This window comes from Malurus melanocephalus, unplaced genomic scaffold, assembly GCF_030028575.1.
Source record: "Malurus melanocephalus ecotype Western Australia unplaced genomic scaffold, MMel_1.1 scaffold_189, whole genome shotgun sequence".
Lineage (NCBI taxonomy): Eukaryota > Metazoa > Chordata > Aves > Passeriformes > Maluridae > Malurus > Malurus melanocephalus.
In genome coordinates this window covers 1351407-1366284 of record NW_026623421.1, presented here as the reverse complement: position 1 = coordinate 1366284, position 14878 = coordinate 1351407, and the positions used below count along the sequence as shown (strand labels likewise).

The 14878-nt window shown below is 36.8% G+C and overlaps 1 protein-coding gene across 1 annotated transcript in view; it reads right to left on the bottom strand.

The window, feature by feature from the left end:
- Positions 1–1975: 1975 nt before the first annotated feature.
- ZNF385D (zinc finger protein 385D) overlaps positions 1976–14878 on the bottom strand; it is a 161754-nt gene continuing 148851 nt past the window's right edge. The window contains exons 5-8 of the mRNA XM_057373206.1: positions 12250–12483; positions 10128–10306; positions 8684–8785; positions 1976–5198 (exon numbers count right to left, since the gene is read on the bottom strand). Of these exons, the coding sequence (XP_057229189.1) occupies positions 4965–5198; positions 8684–8785; positions 10128–10306; positions 12250–12483 (749 nt within the window). The 3' untranslated portion in view covers positions 1976–4964. The remainder of the gene's footprint in view (positions 5199–8683; positions 8786–10127; positions 10307–12249; positions 12484–14878) is intronic.

Genomic DNA, 14878 nt, shown 5'->3' with positions numbered 1-14878 from the left:
AACTACTGTCAAAGTTAAGAGCATTATGGTTTTCATAGTATTCTTAATTTCGGTCTGGAGCACAGGCTCTTTCAGCTGCTGACATTTTGGGTCAGCTTACGTAATAACCATCCTCCACATAGTTACATTTACTCCTAAATGGTCCTGAAATTTAATAAACCTGTAGGAGTGAGAGGCCATAAAGCTCTTGTCCTTGGCTAAACCCTTCACTGTGTCTTTGAGATTTCAACTGGGATTTATCAGTATTACTGTTCCTTTTAGCCATGTCCTGAATTCCAGCACAGAAACTCCTTTATGGCTGATTGGCACTGAGGAATGGAATTTACAGCTAAACAATGAGAAAAGGAGAAGATGTGATGATAAAAAACCACTTAATATTTTATGTAGTATAGGCTCACATTTTCATATGCCTCTCAATWAACAGGAAGCCCACTGTTATTTTCTTGGGTTCTTTGGGTGCTTAGAGCCTTGAAGCCTGAGCTGTGCTGAAGTCGAATTTAGAAATRAAATTTCAGACACATGTCAGTAAAAAACCAGATTTCTCATGTTGAGTGTTAACCCTGAAACAAAGACACTCATAAAGCGGTCTAGATTCYGACTTCACATGTTTTCAAAAAGATTTGTGCTACCATACAACTTGAGTGTCTGTGCTTCATATTTAGCCCCAAGAATGTTACAATTGTGAAAACATTTTCAGATCATGCTTCTCAGTGTTGTCTAATGTTCACAAAATRATATTTATTTTTGCTAAAAAAAGACATCAAGTCAGAGATTCCTCAGCATACTTTGGAGAGACTCTAAAAACTATGTGTTTACGGGGAGTAAAAGGCAGAAACAGGGGTTCCTAAGCAGCATGATTTCAGTTTTCAGGAAATATGGGGCCAATACTCKACTATATCTTTGGGGACTAGTGACTAAAGTCAGCTCCATTCAGTTGTGGTATTCCTGATGTAAATGGAAGATWATGAATGTGAGACACTAAATTTACCAACAGCATCCTTGCTTTGATTCAACATCTAGAAAGTCTTTTGAACTTTTCAAATACAGAGCCAATTGTAATATTTCAGTACTAAAATAACAGATGTAATTCTTCTAGTTATATTAACTTTATTTAGCTATTCTTAATTTTATATAATTTATCTTAAAATAAAGATGTATACTTTTCAAATACAATATTCCTTGACATGGCCCGTCCTTTWTTTTTCATTTTAAATCATCATATTTATACCATTTTCTTACTGACCTCTCACATCAGCTTTTACAGCAGTTTTCAAGAAGGTAACTAATTTCATGGTTCAGAGTAATGATGATCCTTCAGAACAAAGGTTTGAAGCCATAGATAGCTGGAAAAATGCAGATAGCATAAAAATATAAATATATATCTATCCCTCCCACAAAAATACCATCTCTTGGGGTCAGAGGAGAATAGTCATTCTTTAACACTTTRAACAGAACTTAAGAAAACATCCCTGAACCTGATTGTTTTTCTGAGTTCATTACCCGGCCACTTCCCCGCAGGCTGATTTCACACTGTCATTCCAGTGAGTGACTGTGTCTTCGATGAAATGATCTGCTTCCTTGTGCTTTAGGCTTCCTCTTGGCCCTGAAGTGCTATGGTAATGTGAAATATGATGGCAATTTTTTCTTTTATAGTGCTCTCCACACTGGATGTATTGACAAGTTGGTGTAACATGTCTTCTGTTTGCTACCTCCTCTGTCATCTGCTGTGGACATACCCTTGACCAGAAGYTCTCTTTGCCCCATCAGATTGCTGTGCCAGTATTTTCCTTGACAGATATATATAATGGAACTGTTGTGCTGATGTCCTGGGTGCGTTGGCTTGGTACTGACCGAGACAGGGGTGGAGCAGAAAGGCACAGAAAATCCACTATAGATTCTAACATTTAGGCTTTATCCTTTATTAGGTAGTGAGTAAGAGACAAAAAAAAAAAAAAAAAAAAAAAAAAATTGAGTTTGTTGTTTACAGCTGAAATTTAAGAGACTTGTGTGAACAAAAACTTGTTCCATAGAGCACTGTGACAAAAGAGGTCCAAGAAAACTGAAGGTGTCATTGCAAGTTAGCTGATGTAAGTAGTTGGAATGACACTCTTTTATTTCTAGCAAAATTTGTATTAACTCTGCCCTTAGTACTGTGCCTCCATACATGCCACAGGCCACGTTTTGGCAAGGATCAGCCTGTTGATTTTGATGGCATCACAACACCATGGCAGGATGCACAGCAGGTGTCCGTGCACCAGGAGGCTGTGCAGGAGAGCCRTCAGGATATTTGCCCATCTCCCATTTTCCCATCTGCATGATTTCTCAAGGGGAAAAGGGAGCCTGCCCAGATTTTCTACCTTCCCAAAATGTGAGTCCTACTCTGCTCYCTTGGCAAGATCTTTCTTACATAGGCTCTTACAAAAGGCTCTGGAGACAAATGGTGGTTCATGGAGCACAGCTGAAAGCTGCTGCCCTTTTCAAGGAGGAATCTGAACGCAGCTGGCAATGGCACTACAKCTTCTGCAAACAGATGGGAGGTTGAAAGCAGGCTTAAAAGACCAAGTCCACTGTATCTTACATGTACCCAAATAAAATGAAACATTTTCTGAATTTAGTGCGAGGAGCAAGTTTTGAAGGCTGGCTTATTTACTGCCTCTTTACTGGGAGCTGTAGAGTAGAGAGCCCTTTTAAATGTCAGCCCCTAGYTATTTAGATGTCTAAACTTGGCTTCAGGAACTTACTCATCCTGCTGTTTTGAAAGTTARGCCAAAGCAATCCAGCTGGTAATCAGCCCTGGAATCACCATCATGTCTTTTTCATGGCTACATAGGTGTGAATTAAATATAAAYAAAAGCTCATTTCATTTCAAGGCACAAACGTTTGCAAATAAACAGGATGAAATACAAATACATAATATAGAACTTATTTTAATACTTCTAGATAAATAAATGCATCTCTTTGGAATTCTTTGGACACAGATATCCATGGAACCTCTTCTTTCTCTCTCTGTATATATTTTTTATAAAATCTAAATGCGGAGAGGTTTAAAAAATGGCAAATACGAATGTATATGGAAGGCTCACTGATRAACTGCAAGTCAAAAGTGCTGTATATTCCCATCCTTTATATCTCCCACCTGTCCATATTAACCACAGGCAGCATTATATAGCGACCACATGGTCAATATTTTGCATTACTGCCTTTTAATAAAATCTTTCAAATAATTTCCCCATCTAAACTTAAATTATGGTTTTTAATTTTATTCTGCGTAAATGCATGGTAGGCATTTCACTTAGCTACACATCAGAGTGGTTGCATGTGACTCAGCAGCACACTCCATAATATTAATAGATACTTTTCAGCTCCCTATGGGAAAAAGCAGGCAGCAAGGATCAGATTCAAGAAGTCTATTTTTTTCTCGGTTGTTTGTTACTTACCACTTAATGACCCACATGTGAAACTCAATGGTTATATAATTATTTTATATAGTAGATTTTCTGTTTATAAGTTATTTTTCTTACTCTAACATATATACAATATATCTATATATACCCCTGATAAATCTTACTTTAAAGGGACACAGTCAACCCCTTTAAGCCTCACAGTAAATATATAAGGCTTTAAGCTGTCCATACACAACGGTCAGCTACAGAATTCGAGGGTCCCTTCAGATCCTAAAAGTTGTATTTGTTCCAAACCCATGATGTGCAGTTATCTCGTAATATGTATCTCACRTGTCACTGTTTATATTTTATAGGTATATTAAGACATTTTATATCACATCAGTAGGAAATAAAACAAGAGAATAAGTCTGTTTCTAAGACTAACCCTACTGCAAAAAATATTACCTGTACCTACGGACAGTCCCACTGGTGTGATATAAAATGAATATGTGGCATTCTTGGGATGAAATTCTGGCTACACTGCGGTCAGAAGGAACTTTATACTGACTTAAATGAGACTGGGATTTCTCTCCTGTTTCTCATTTGTCAGTTAGGACTCTGTGTAACCGATTTGTGTCTTTCCTTTGCTCAACACTGAAGTTTCAGGCCTGTTCCATGACAAGAGCATATTTGTTGTTGTCTGCTGTTATTTCCTAAACATTGATCTGTCCTGTATGTATTACACTTTAYACAGTGTACACATGCTTTCTCAGTTAAATTAACATTTGACCCATTCTGTGTACAGCATATGAATTATTTTTCCCCACTAGATCTTCCTGATCACTTTCTTTGCCCTAACCTAGATTGTTTTCATGCCCATTCTTCTGTGAGTGAGGTAAACTTTGCTCACCAGGAACAGCTCCACATTATTGTAATAATTTTTGACTACTTACCAAAGTGACATAATTTTGTTCATTTTATCTTTTGCAACTCAGTTAGAAACCTAGTGGCATAGATAGAGACACAATACTACTGTTTTACAAGACATCTATTGTAGCTACTTTTGTTCAGATAAATACCCAGTAACTGCTGATTTGGCAGGAGGATTGGTAAGGGTACTACTATTCACAGTGTTTCTTTTCTTTTTTCCTTCTTCTTTAATCTACAGAATAAAGTATTTTATATACATTGGAACCAGTTAATGCCCTTTAGACAAATTTGTAAGTTGTTTCATAAAGCAGGAAAGACGTTGCAGGGAAATATGTGCCAAAACGCACAGTCAAAAGGCTTTATAAGTTTTATATGTCACTACAAGTCAATGCTGGAGATCAGTTCTAAAACGATCAATGCTCAAGAGGAATGTTCTCATCTGGAGAAAATACTGCCCATTCCCCCTTTCAGAATTTGTTCAGTTCTCTATCAAAAGTTCTGGCTCTTCATATATACTTTAAACTATAAATAAACACTGCATAGTTCAATGTTCTTGATTTTCTTTTTTTTTTTTTTTTTTTTTTTTTTTTTTTTTTTTTGTTTGTTTTGATTTGAAAAATTATTGCAGTACAATGAATTCCTGTTTGGAGTTCAGTAAGGAGCAAACAGCACAGGAGTGTGGGTGGTCCTTATGGGCCCAGGAGCTGGTCGGAGGAGTGCTGGAGGAAGTGCTGAAGTCTGGAAAAGGGTGGCTGCCGGGGCTGTGCGAAGACTGAACGGGGAATTCACAGCCACAGCAGCAGCTGCTGCTGCAGCTGCCAGCGGATTTGGTAAGATTCGTGGGGCCATCGGCTTTGAAGGTTCCTTTGAAAATACTAATTTTACCTGTGGGGAAGAAGAGAAAACAAACAGAGAGATATCATTTGTTCCCGTTAGCTACACGAGAGGGAGCTTGACTTTAGATTACATGTGCAAAATCAAGCAGGAAAAGCTTTGTGGCAGCTACTGACTCTATGAGCTACAGACTTTTAACAGGGAATATGACCTTGCCCACTGGACAAGTGTACAAGGATTGGGTTGGGGACAAAGAGTTTCAGTGTTCACACCTTATTGCTGACACTTATAATTTAATATGGGATTAGAAATCAAAGCAAATCTAAAATGGGGCTGGGGAATCTGCACCAAAGTAAAATTGCATGCACCCTGCAACAATTAAAGAACAAAAAATTAGATATCAATTAATCGACCTCCATCTGGACAGCTTTATGCTAGAAAGCAGAGCAGAATGAAAACAAATCCTATTCCCTGGTCTGACTAAGAAGATACTTTTGTTTTAATMGTTAAGATGCAAATTCTACTTAAAATTAAGATCTCCATACCACTCTTCATTATTAGTTCCCGCTTCTAATAAACCAATTAAATAAACCAATGTTATTTTTCACAGGTTATTAAAATCTCTCATGTTTCGTGGGTTTAAATGGGTGCTGCCCTATTTAATCTTGCCGTGTCTTCAACGTTTCCAACTGTTTTCCACTTAGATACTGTTCATTCTTACAAGGATTGTGAAAATGTGGCAAATATTTTAAAGTAGTATTCTGTCAAACTATGATATCTTTGTTCCTGTCACTGAGGTTTCTTCTTAAAAAACATTTTACATCATGACATAATTTTAAATCTTGTGGACTACCAAATACAAATACCCCTCATTTAGAGTTTCCCTAAAAAACGAAAAAAAACCCAAACCCTGAAGTTTTTCCCAGACCAATTGAAAATACTTACAAGAGGTCCGGTAAAATTTCAGAGAATTTGCATTTGGGATGCATACAAATGAACATCAGAGTAGCCTCTATAAATTTCTTCAGTTCTTAGTGCAATTTCAAGTTTCTAATGAAATGCCAGGAGCCTGAATACCTTTGTTGTCCTGTTTTTATAACTCTGAGATAAGTTAAATGATAAACTTCATTTACTGACAGAGAAAAGTTCCCATTGTCTCTGATGGACTTTGKTGTGTCCTAGCATGACCTAAGGCCTCTTGCAGAGGGCCTAAAGCTGAAAATGTGGTATTGAATATGCAGAATATGAATATATGTGCCATGCTGGGGCATCTCAGTGTAAGTATGGACACTTCTTACTTACAGGGAAACACAATTTCTCATCCTTTCCATGAAAGGGATTTTCAAGTAATTAACTTGTACAACATCACTCTGACATTTTCAACTCAACAGAACCCTAGTGAGTGAATAATCTGAAAGTAAGGACAGGAGACTCAGGCAYGAACCACCATTGAATTCCATCATTATAAAATCACCATATTCCAAAAAGTCTGTTGGTTCTTCACTAGCCACATGGACAGAGGATTTTCACTTTCCCCTAAACCTATTGGCAACTCTGTTGGCTTCCAGGTCCTTTAAAGCTCGGGGGGAAATATACTCAGATCAAATAAAATTCTGTCATTCTCTTACAAAAGGATATAATAAATGTTAGATACAAAATTCCTCATGGTGCCTACAAAAAGCWGTGACCTGATCTTTTTCTTGATCAGTTTTACTGATCCAAGCTGTGTTCTTCCCTTGCTGAGCATATGAATTTTTCCTCCTTCCTTACATTTTTTAATAAATACCTCTTACAGTCTTACTTAGAACAGAAAAAAAAAAAAAACCAAAAACCCAAACTCAACCCAAAAAAACCCACAAATCAACCACTCAACCAATCAAACAAACAAACAAATAAAAACCACCAAAAAAAAAACCCCCACAAAACCACCTCAGGAGAATAAAAATAAAATTAATCCTTCAGCTAGGGAGAGGGAGTAAAAAAAAGTAAAGAGCATTAAATTAAAGGTTAAATTAGAAWATCTCTGGCTTTGCRTTTCTGCCATTCTGCCCTTCAAGTGACAACAATTCCAGCAGTTTTTATATTCAATACCAAAAAGACTAAATGGAGAACTGGTCTCTCCTTTCTTATTAAAGCCACCATTCTGCTACACATTTCAGTTCATTTATCGCTGGCTTGTTCTCTCCTTCTTTAATCCCTTTTGCCTCTTTGATGCCCTCTAGCCTGACCTGCATATTGTGAGCAATTGGGACTGAGGGAGCAGAAAAAGGACACGCTGCCTTTATTTGTCCTGAAYCTTGGCTGGAGTTCTCAGAAATCACCACTTCATAAATTGGTAGAGAACTGTGCACAACAACAACAATGTAATAGTTGTTTTTATCCTCTGAAAAGCAACGAATTTCCTAACAAAATAAWAATCCTGTCAGAAAGGCTTTCCTGACTCCATATCCTACTTACCCCATTACACATTTACTATTCCTTTCAGTATCATCTGTATTGAAGACCTTGATTTTTCTTGTGGATTACTGAGAAACCCTAAGGGGTTTAATAACCTTAATAACTAATAACCTAAGGGGTTATTTCCCTACTGGTGGATCTACCAGAATGGTTCACCACTTTATTCTACAACTGAATCCTGCATGAATATGCCACTCATGAGGGCTGCCTCAAGAAGGATACAGTTTCTTTTGCCAGGAAAAAAACTTTAACTAAACAGAAAGAGAAATTGGTTTTCACACAAAAAACCCCTCCATATTCTGCTTGTTATCAGGGAAGATGGTCAAGGGGTTAATCTCCATGAGGACAATGAATCAACATCCTCCCTCTGCCAGAACCATCTATAAACCCCAACAAAACAGCAGATAAAACATTCATGCAGTTTAACTGATGGAGAAGATTAATGTCAGATGTTTCACGATCCCACCCACAATATAAGCTGATTCTTAACCAGTGGCAGCATCCTAGAGGGCTTTTTTTTTTGTTAAAAAGTAAACCTTTTTCTCAGCTTTCAGGRCTAGTAAGAATTGTGTTTCAGATAGTTTATCCTGGCAGTCAAAACAACAAGAATAGTTCTGAAACACTCAAACAAAAGCAGAGATGGACTTTTATAATTTAAACTTAATTTAAACAAGTTTTACTTGTTATCTCAACAATTCTCTAAGTAAGGACAGAATGGATGGTTTATATTTCATAGAGTCTTATTTAGTTACGTTGTCACATTGTCTTTGGTGAAAACTGGAAAAGTCTTGTTTGACATCTGGATGTTTTTTCCGTCTCTTGCTCTCTAATGACCTTTCAACAAGCTTTTCTGAGGTTATTCAGAGTAGCTACAAAAGCAAGGATCCACAGATTGTAGTGAAGACCCCCCAAAGTATGCAAAGGAAACCCTTTTGGGCTTCCACTGGCTCCTTCATATACTTGGTACTCCAATGGCTTACACTATTACTCAACTTTTAAACACTTCACTACTCATGTTTTCTAAAAAYCCTACATATCAGGATTAAAATAAAAGTCGAATAAAAAGGTGATTGGCTTACCCCTAGGGGATGTGTTCCCTTCTGGAGTTTGTTGTACGGGCTGTATTTAGGTTTTGGTGGCTTCCCAGCAGCTCTGTCTTTGTGCCTTCTACTGCTTATGTGCTGTTAAAATACATTTGGGATGGGAAAAGAAAAAACAAAGGGTGATAGGTCCACAACAGATCACTTCASGTTCTGCTTTACACAAGATTACTGCTCCAATACTAAAGGCTTTTGCTCTACAACACTATTATTTTGACTAATTCACTATTTAAAAGGAATAGGTTCTCTTGCGATTTGCACCATCCTTTGCATACCACATATTGGGACTGTAATTTTCATCAGTCCAAAGTTCAACTCTGCTTCCACTACAGTCAAATATTTTCCTACCTTTTCTAACCTCAACGGGACTTGAGTCAGGTTAAAGAGAGAAGCCTTTGAAAAACTCCTCCCTAACTCTACAAAACACCCATCAAATTCAATCCACTGYTGATAGAAAGTTTTTAAAGAATATTAGCTACTAAAGCATCCTCTATTTGGGGAAAAAAATAAGGTCACAAAATTGTTTAAATCCCTAAGCTGCCTGGAGATCCTAGTGAGATGGTTATATATCAGACTAACTGATGTTAGAAAAAAATGCACAAAATCTRTTGTCTTCTTCATAAGATATATAAGATTTTTATAAGTGTATTTCTACACAGATTATCTTGGAGTATTAGAAGTAAGGGACCTTTTTCAGAATTGTATTTTTGCTTTGATTTTCATTTTCAAGGGAATTATCAGAATAAAAAGACAAAGAACTGGATTTTTTTTTCCTGAAACCAGAAGAAAGAGTATTGCTAATGTCCATTACCGAATTTATCTTCATTCTTGTAAAGTTCCTTAACAAGTATTTAATTCCAAAAGGCATATGGAATCAAGCTAAGTGTTTTTCAGGAAGCTTTGATCATCTGAAGAATGACTGGACATAACTTAGTGTAATTGCAATTTAGAGGTCATGCTTCTCAGTTAGAGTGAAACATTGATTAAAAAATATTAGAAATCCTCTCCATCCCACATTTCTAAGCAGGTTACTCAGTGTTCTGTGAACKAACTGCCTTCATCCACCTTCACATCTTTGTCAAGGCAAACATCATGCAGTACACGAAATGTACATGAAATGACAGAATTTATTAACTCATGACACTTCCAGCAGACTAAAGTTAGTTATAACATGTTGCAACTTACACCTTCTATAACTTTTTAACAAATATGTAWAATTGAGAGCTTTTGAGAAAACTTATTCCATGAAAGGGAAAATCATAATCAAAAAAAAACAACAGCATGGCAGCCAAGTACAATGGACAAATCTGTAAGTTGTGTTTGGACACAGACTGTTACATTGACATGTGCTGACTGTTGGTACTTTACCACCATGAAAACAAAGAACAGCCGAATATTCTCACTCTGAAAGCTGGMTGAGTACCTGTTTCAGTTGTGTCTCGGAGTTTACGTGCACATCACATATTTCACAGTGAAATGTTTTGTTCTGAAGGCCTGTGTTTCCTTTATTCACAGGTCCTTTGCCTTTTACGCCTGCCCGGGGAAAGGCTTTTATGGTTCCACTTCCATTCCGAGCTTCCAGCATAGTTTTGTGCTTAGTCCCTGGAGACAATAGAAATGGGAAACAGAAACAACTTTGGCAATTGGGTTGCATTCATTGTTTTATTTTCTTTTTAAAATTAAATCATATGATCCTCAGCTTGGTGCCACATGCTCTCCTTGTGATATGACTGTGTTGGTCTGGATCAGTCATGCTAATGCAACAGTACTTCACATCTGATATATTTAGTTACTAAATTACATACCTATAGGTAATGCACTAGAACAAAGCAGCCACACCGGAAAGAAGTGGCACAATCAGATACCCTGATGTGAAGTTAAATGGGTGTGACTTTTCTCATTAACTCCTGCTGCTAATAAGACCTGAATTGTAGTTGCAAAAGAAAAGTAATTTAGCTATTAAAGATGTACTTGGCTTTGATTTGTAGTCCTTCTGAACAGATTGATAAAGAGTATGTCTAGGTAGTTTACAATTAAATCTGTAATTAACTAATTACTCTCCAAACCAGAAAGAGGCAGAGGTGGATCATTAATGTGGAAGAATTAATTCTGAACTGAAACCAAAACATGTGAGAAACATTCATGTAGAAAAATGCACTTTTTTTTTTTTTTTTTAAATAGAGGTTGGTTGCAAAACACTAGTGTTCTGTTGCTGGTCCTACCATCATTCAGACTAAACAATTTCTTCCACTGTTGACCCCCACACAGGTAGTGATAATAAAGTACTTCTTACTGTGTACAGAACCACCATTCCACTGCTAATTGCTGCATGCATCCAAATAGACATTTTTAAAAACATACATGTGCGTGAGCACACACACAATTCATCAGCATAGGCAGCAAAAGCTTGGAGGGTTGTGTTTAAATRTTCAGAATAGTGTTTTGGCTCTCAGGCTGATCAGAATATTTGGAGTCAAACCCTCGTATAAAGTGAGTTTAAAAGAGTACATCTTTATGAAGTTCAATTTTCACCAGTTAAAGATCTGGCAAACAGTAAACAGCATAYAAAACTGATGGAATTTTATTTCTCATGAATGCCAAGAAGTTRTAATTTCTGTTCCAATTTGAGTTCTATAGATATGCCAAAGTTATTTCTTTTTTTCATTGCATCATAAAACCATTGGTCATTTTGGTCTAGGTGTGTTATCACTGTCTCTACATTTCAAACTTAAGTTTCTCTTTCTGTGTCTTAATTCTACTTACCCTTGATGGTGGTAACCCCTTACATCCAGAAACAGGAACTTTCTGTAGGATGGTTATAGGTGGTTATTGCCACCATATCAAATCCCTAGATCTTTTAACCCCACCCACCACAGAGACAATCAATAATATGCTCAAAATAGTGACTGGGAATCGTGGCTCTCTATTCCTGGAACTTACTGATGCTCTTAGTTCTAATGATCGAAAAAGTTTAAAAATTAACAAAGATGGAGGTAGGCAATCACCCATTCAACTCTCAGGCAGCAGCTGCTATCAGCTGATGAAAACAAAGGGAAAATACAAATAATTTTAATGAGTTATTTATTAGCAGACAATACAGAGCTAAGAACTCTAACTCCCATCATTGAACTCTGTCTGACTGATGCTCCCTCTTTCAGCCTTAATTTGTTAGATTTCAAACAAAGCTAATGGCATTCATACTCAGTTTGCTAGTTGGCACAAGCCAAACTATACAAACTCTTAACACCAAAGGTAATGAAGCAGAGCTGTCATTTAGCTCAACAAGGTTTTGAAGCTGCAAAAGYCAAAGTGTAAGAAAATGTGCAACTTGCATGCAATAAATTCCTTTCTTTGCCTTTTCTGAAAGCCTCTTTGCCTGTCATTTTTATACTTTCATAGTTAATGAATTCCATGTAATTGCCAGTTTTCTGCCACCTCTTTGTCCCCTGCTGCAAGAGATCTAATCTATTCAGGGGAAGATAATTGCAGCCCTCTTGAGACAGAAGAAAAAAAAAAGGAAGTAAGCAAGCACTGCTCCATCTCACCACTGTTGTGCGCCTCCAGCTGTGAGGCCGAGTTGACAGCGACTTTGCATAGTGAACAGTACAGCAGTCTTTTTGCTTTTTCTTCCTCAGTCTCAATGGAAGGGCAAGTGCTGCTGCTAGTGGCTGTTGTGGGGATTTTCTCCACTTTAGAGGTGATCTCAGTTGTCATAACRCTGCTCTTCCGGATTTCCACGGTTGTCGTCGTTGATATTGCTGGTGTCCCTGTGTTAGCRTCTGTGGGCAAAGAGAGGAGATGGAAGGAAAAATTAAAACAAACAAACAAAAAATTGTGTGACCTTTGATGTTTGTTTGTTTTCATCCCAATGCTGTGATGGCGCAGAGAGGCAGATTGTGCTGCTGATGGTTTGGCTAATGGTGATGAACTAAACCTGACCTCAATCTTTGTATTTCGCGTGGTTACAAAATAAAGTACTCCCATGTATTGAAACAATATGTGTTGTMTCCTGCAGTCTGCTAACACAGAACTCATAAACTGAATAAAGAGGTCATTAAGATTGTACTGTACAACAGAAGAATAATGAAATAAAAGAAGTCATGTAAATGGCCAGCACAATRGGCAGTTAAAATTTATACACACCACTTCAAATGCATAAACAGCTATAGTAACACATAATACTTACGTTGATAGATTATACAGGCTTTAAATACAAGTTTTAACAACTTGTACTAATAAAACTAAAATGAAAATAATTTTCTGTCCTTTATATCTGGTAAAAATTAAATTGAYASTTCATTTGATTTTTCCCAACACTARCGCTAAAAGAATGAAGGTAATTATTAATACWCAGTACACATTATTTATCCATTATTATATTATAATGATACATAYTAATAACAGTAACTAAATATACAACATTCCATATGTGAGACCTGAACAAACACTAATAAGATTTTAATTCTGCATATCAGTAAACTACAAACAAGATATATACCTAAGTCTGTTTGTTAACCTAGTTCTTGCACCTAAAAACTTGTGGTTTTTCTGTAGTTCTCAAATCAAAGWGAGAGAAAATACACAATTATATTGTACTTTGAATAATATAAACATGATGTTTGGATAAAGCAGTATCTTGTGATTGYTGATTACTTAGCAGGGCAGAGGACAGCCAGATCTAGTGCTGAGGCAGTGAAGAAGATGRTGGGTAGGGGACATGAGAAGGAGACAAAGGACAGGAGCTGCTCTGCCTTAGCAGTGATGTGTTTTTTCCTATTAAACCTACTGATTTGTAGCTTTCCCAAAAGACATTTTGGGTACTTTACTGAGGAGTGCCTGGATTTGGGTACTTTCCAGCACAGCTCATTTTGGTTTCATACATCCCTTGCTGTTAGTGATGCTCTACCTGTACTACGCTTAATTTATCACTGCTTATTAGAATAGTCAAAACAACAATTCTTTCACTTACAGAGCTAAGGATGTGCTCCAATGCAGAAGGGACCAACTACCTGATGCCATAGTACTGTAGACTAGTACTGTTTGAAAACTTAGTTAATGGAGAACATTCTTAACAGCCTAGCAGGCAATGTCAAGATGGAAGCAAGGCAAACAATTGGAGAGACCTGATTCAAAACAATTTTAATGCATTGAAGCAACAGTCTAGAAAATGAGTTGCTTTTTAGTAAAGACAATTTCAGGGATCTACACTCAATAGGTTTAATCTGATCTACTAAAAAAGATTATGAACCACAGCCCCAGTACTACCTTTGGAGAGATTTTATTGTTTATTTCATTTTGATTTTTTTCTTTGGTTATTTGCTTGGTTTTCCAGAAAATCTTTCAGTAGCAGGCAAGATTAACACATATCTGTTCTACCATTGTGTTATAAAACAGGTCCCCATAACACTGAAAGTGCAAAGCAAAAGCTTTAGGAGGTATTTTTTCCTCCTCTAATCAGCTCTGGAGGCCCTGCGTCCAGCCTGGGGACAGCAATGTCAAAAAACCCCCAACAATTACTTGCTTTGCTTTAATCCAGAAGCAATACAAATGCAAAGCAACAAGAGAGGATTTGTGATGGAGGGAGCCAAAATAAATTAGAAGTTTAGAAAACATGAAATGTGAATATAGAAGAAAAAGGGAAACACTGATAACATTTTTCATATCTTTAGAAGGTAGCTAAAAATAAAAKAATGTACTCTTCTCCATGATCCCTCCTAGTAGAACAAGGACTATTGGATTATATCAAGAGAGACTTAGATTAGATGGGAGGAAACTCTTTCTAATTTTAAAGTTTATGAAGCCTGGGAATAGCCTACCTACACAGATCCAGAAATATTTCCTGCTGGAGGACTTGAAGCTTGCTGAACAAATATCTGCACAAATATGATTCCCTTTCAGTCAGTGGGAAYATGATCCTTTAGGCTCTATTACAAAATGCACAATGCTTAATGTTTCTACATACTCTCCCAGAGGGTTTTTAAAAATTGTCATTCATAAAACCAGTTAAGCAGAATTTGTCATGTGGATATTCTATGTATTGTCAAGAATTAAAGCATATAGCAAAAAACATGGTTCCACTCAAGGTCAAATCACAGTTTGCTTTTTTTTTTTTTTCCTGAAAGTTTGCCTGAAGGTACTGGGGATACCAAATACTGATGCAGAAAGAGTGGTGTT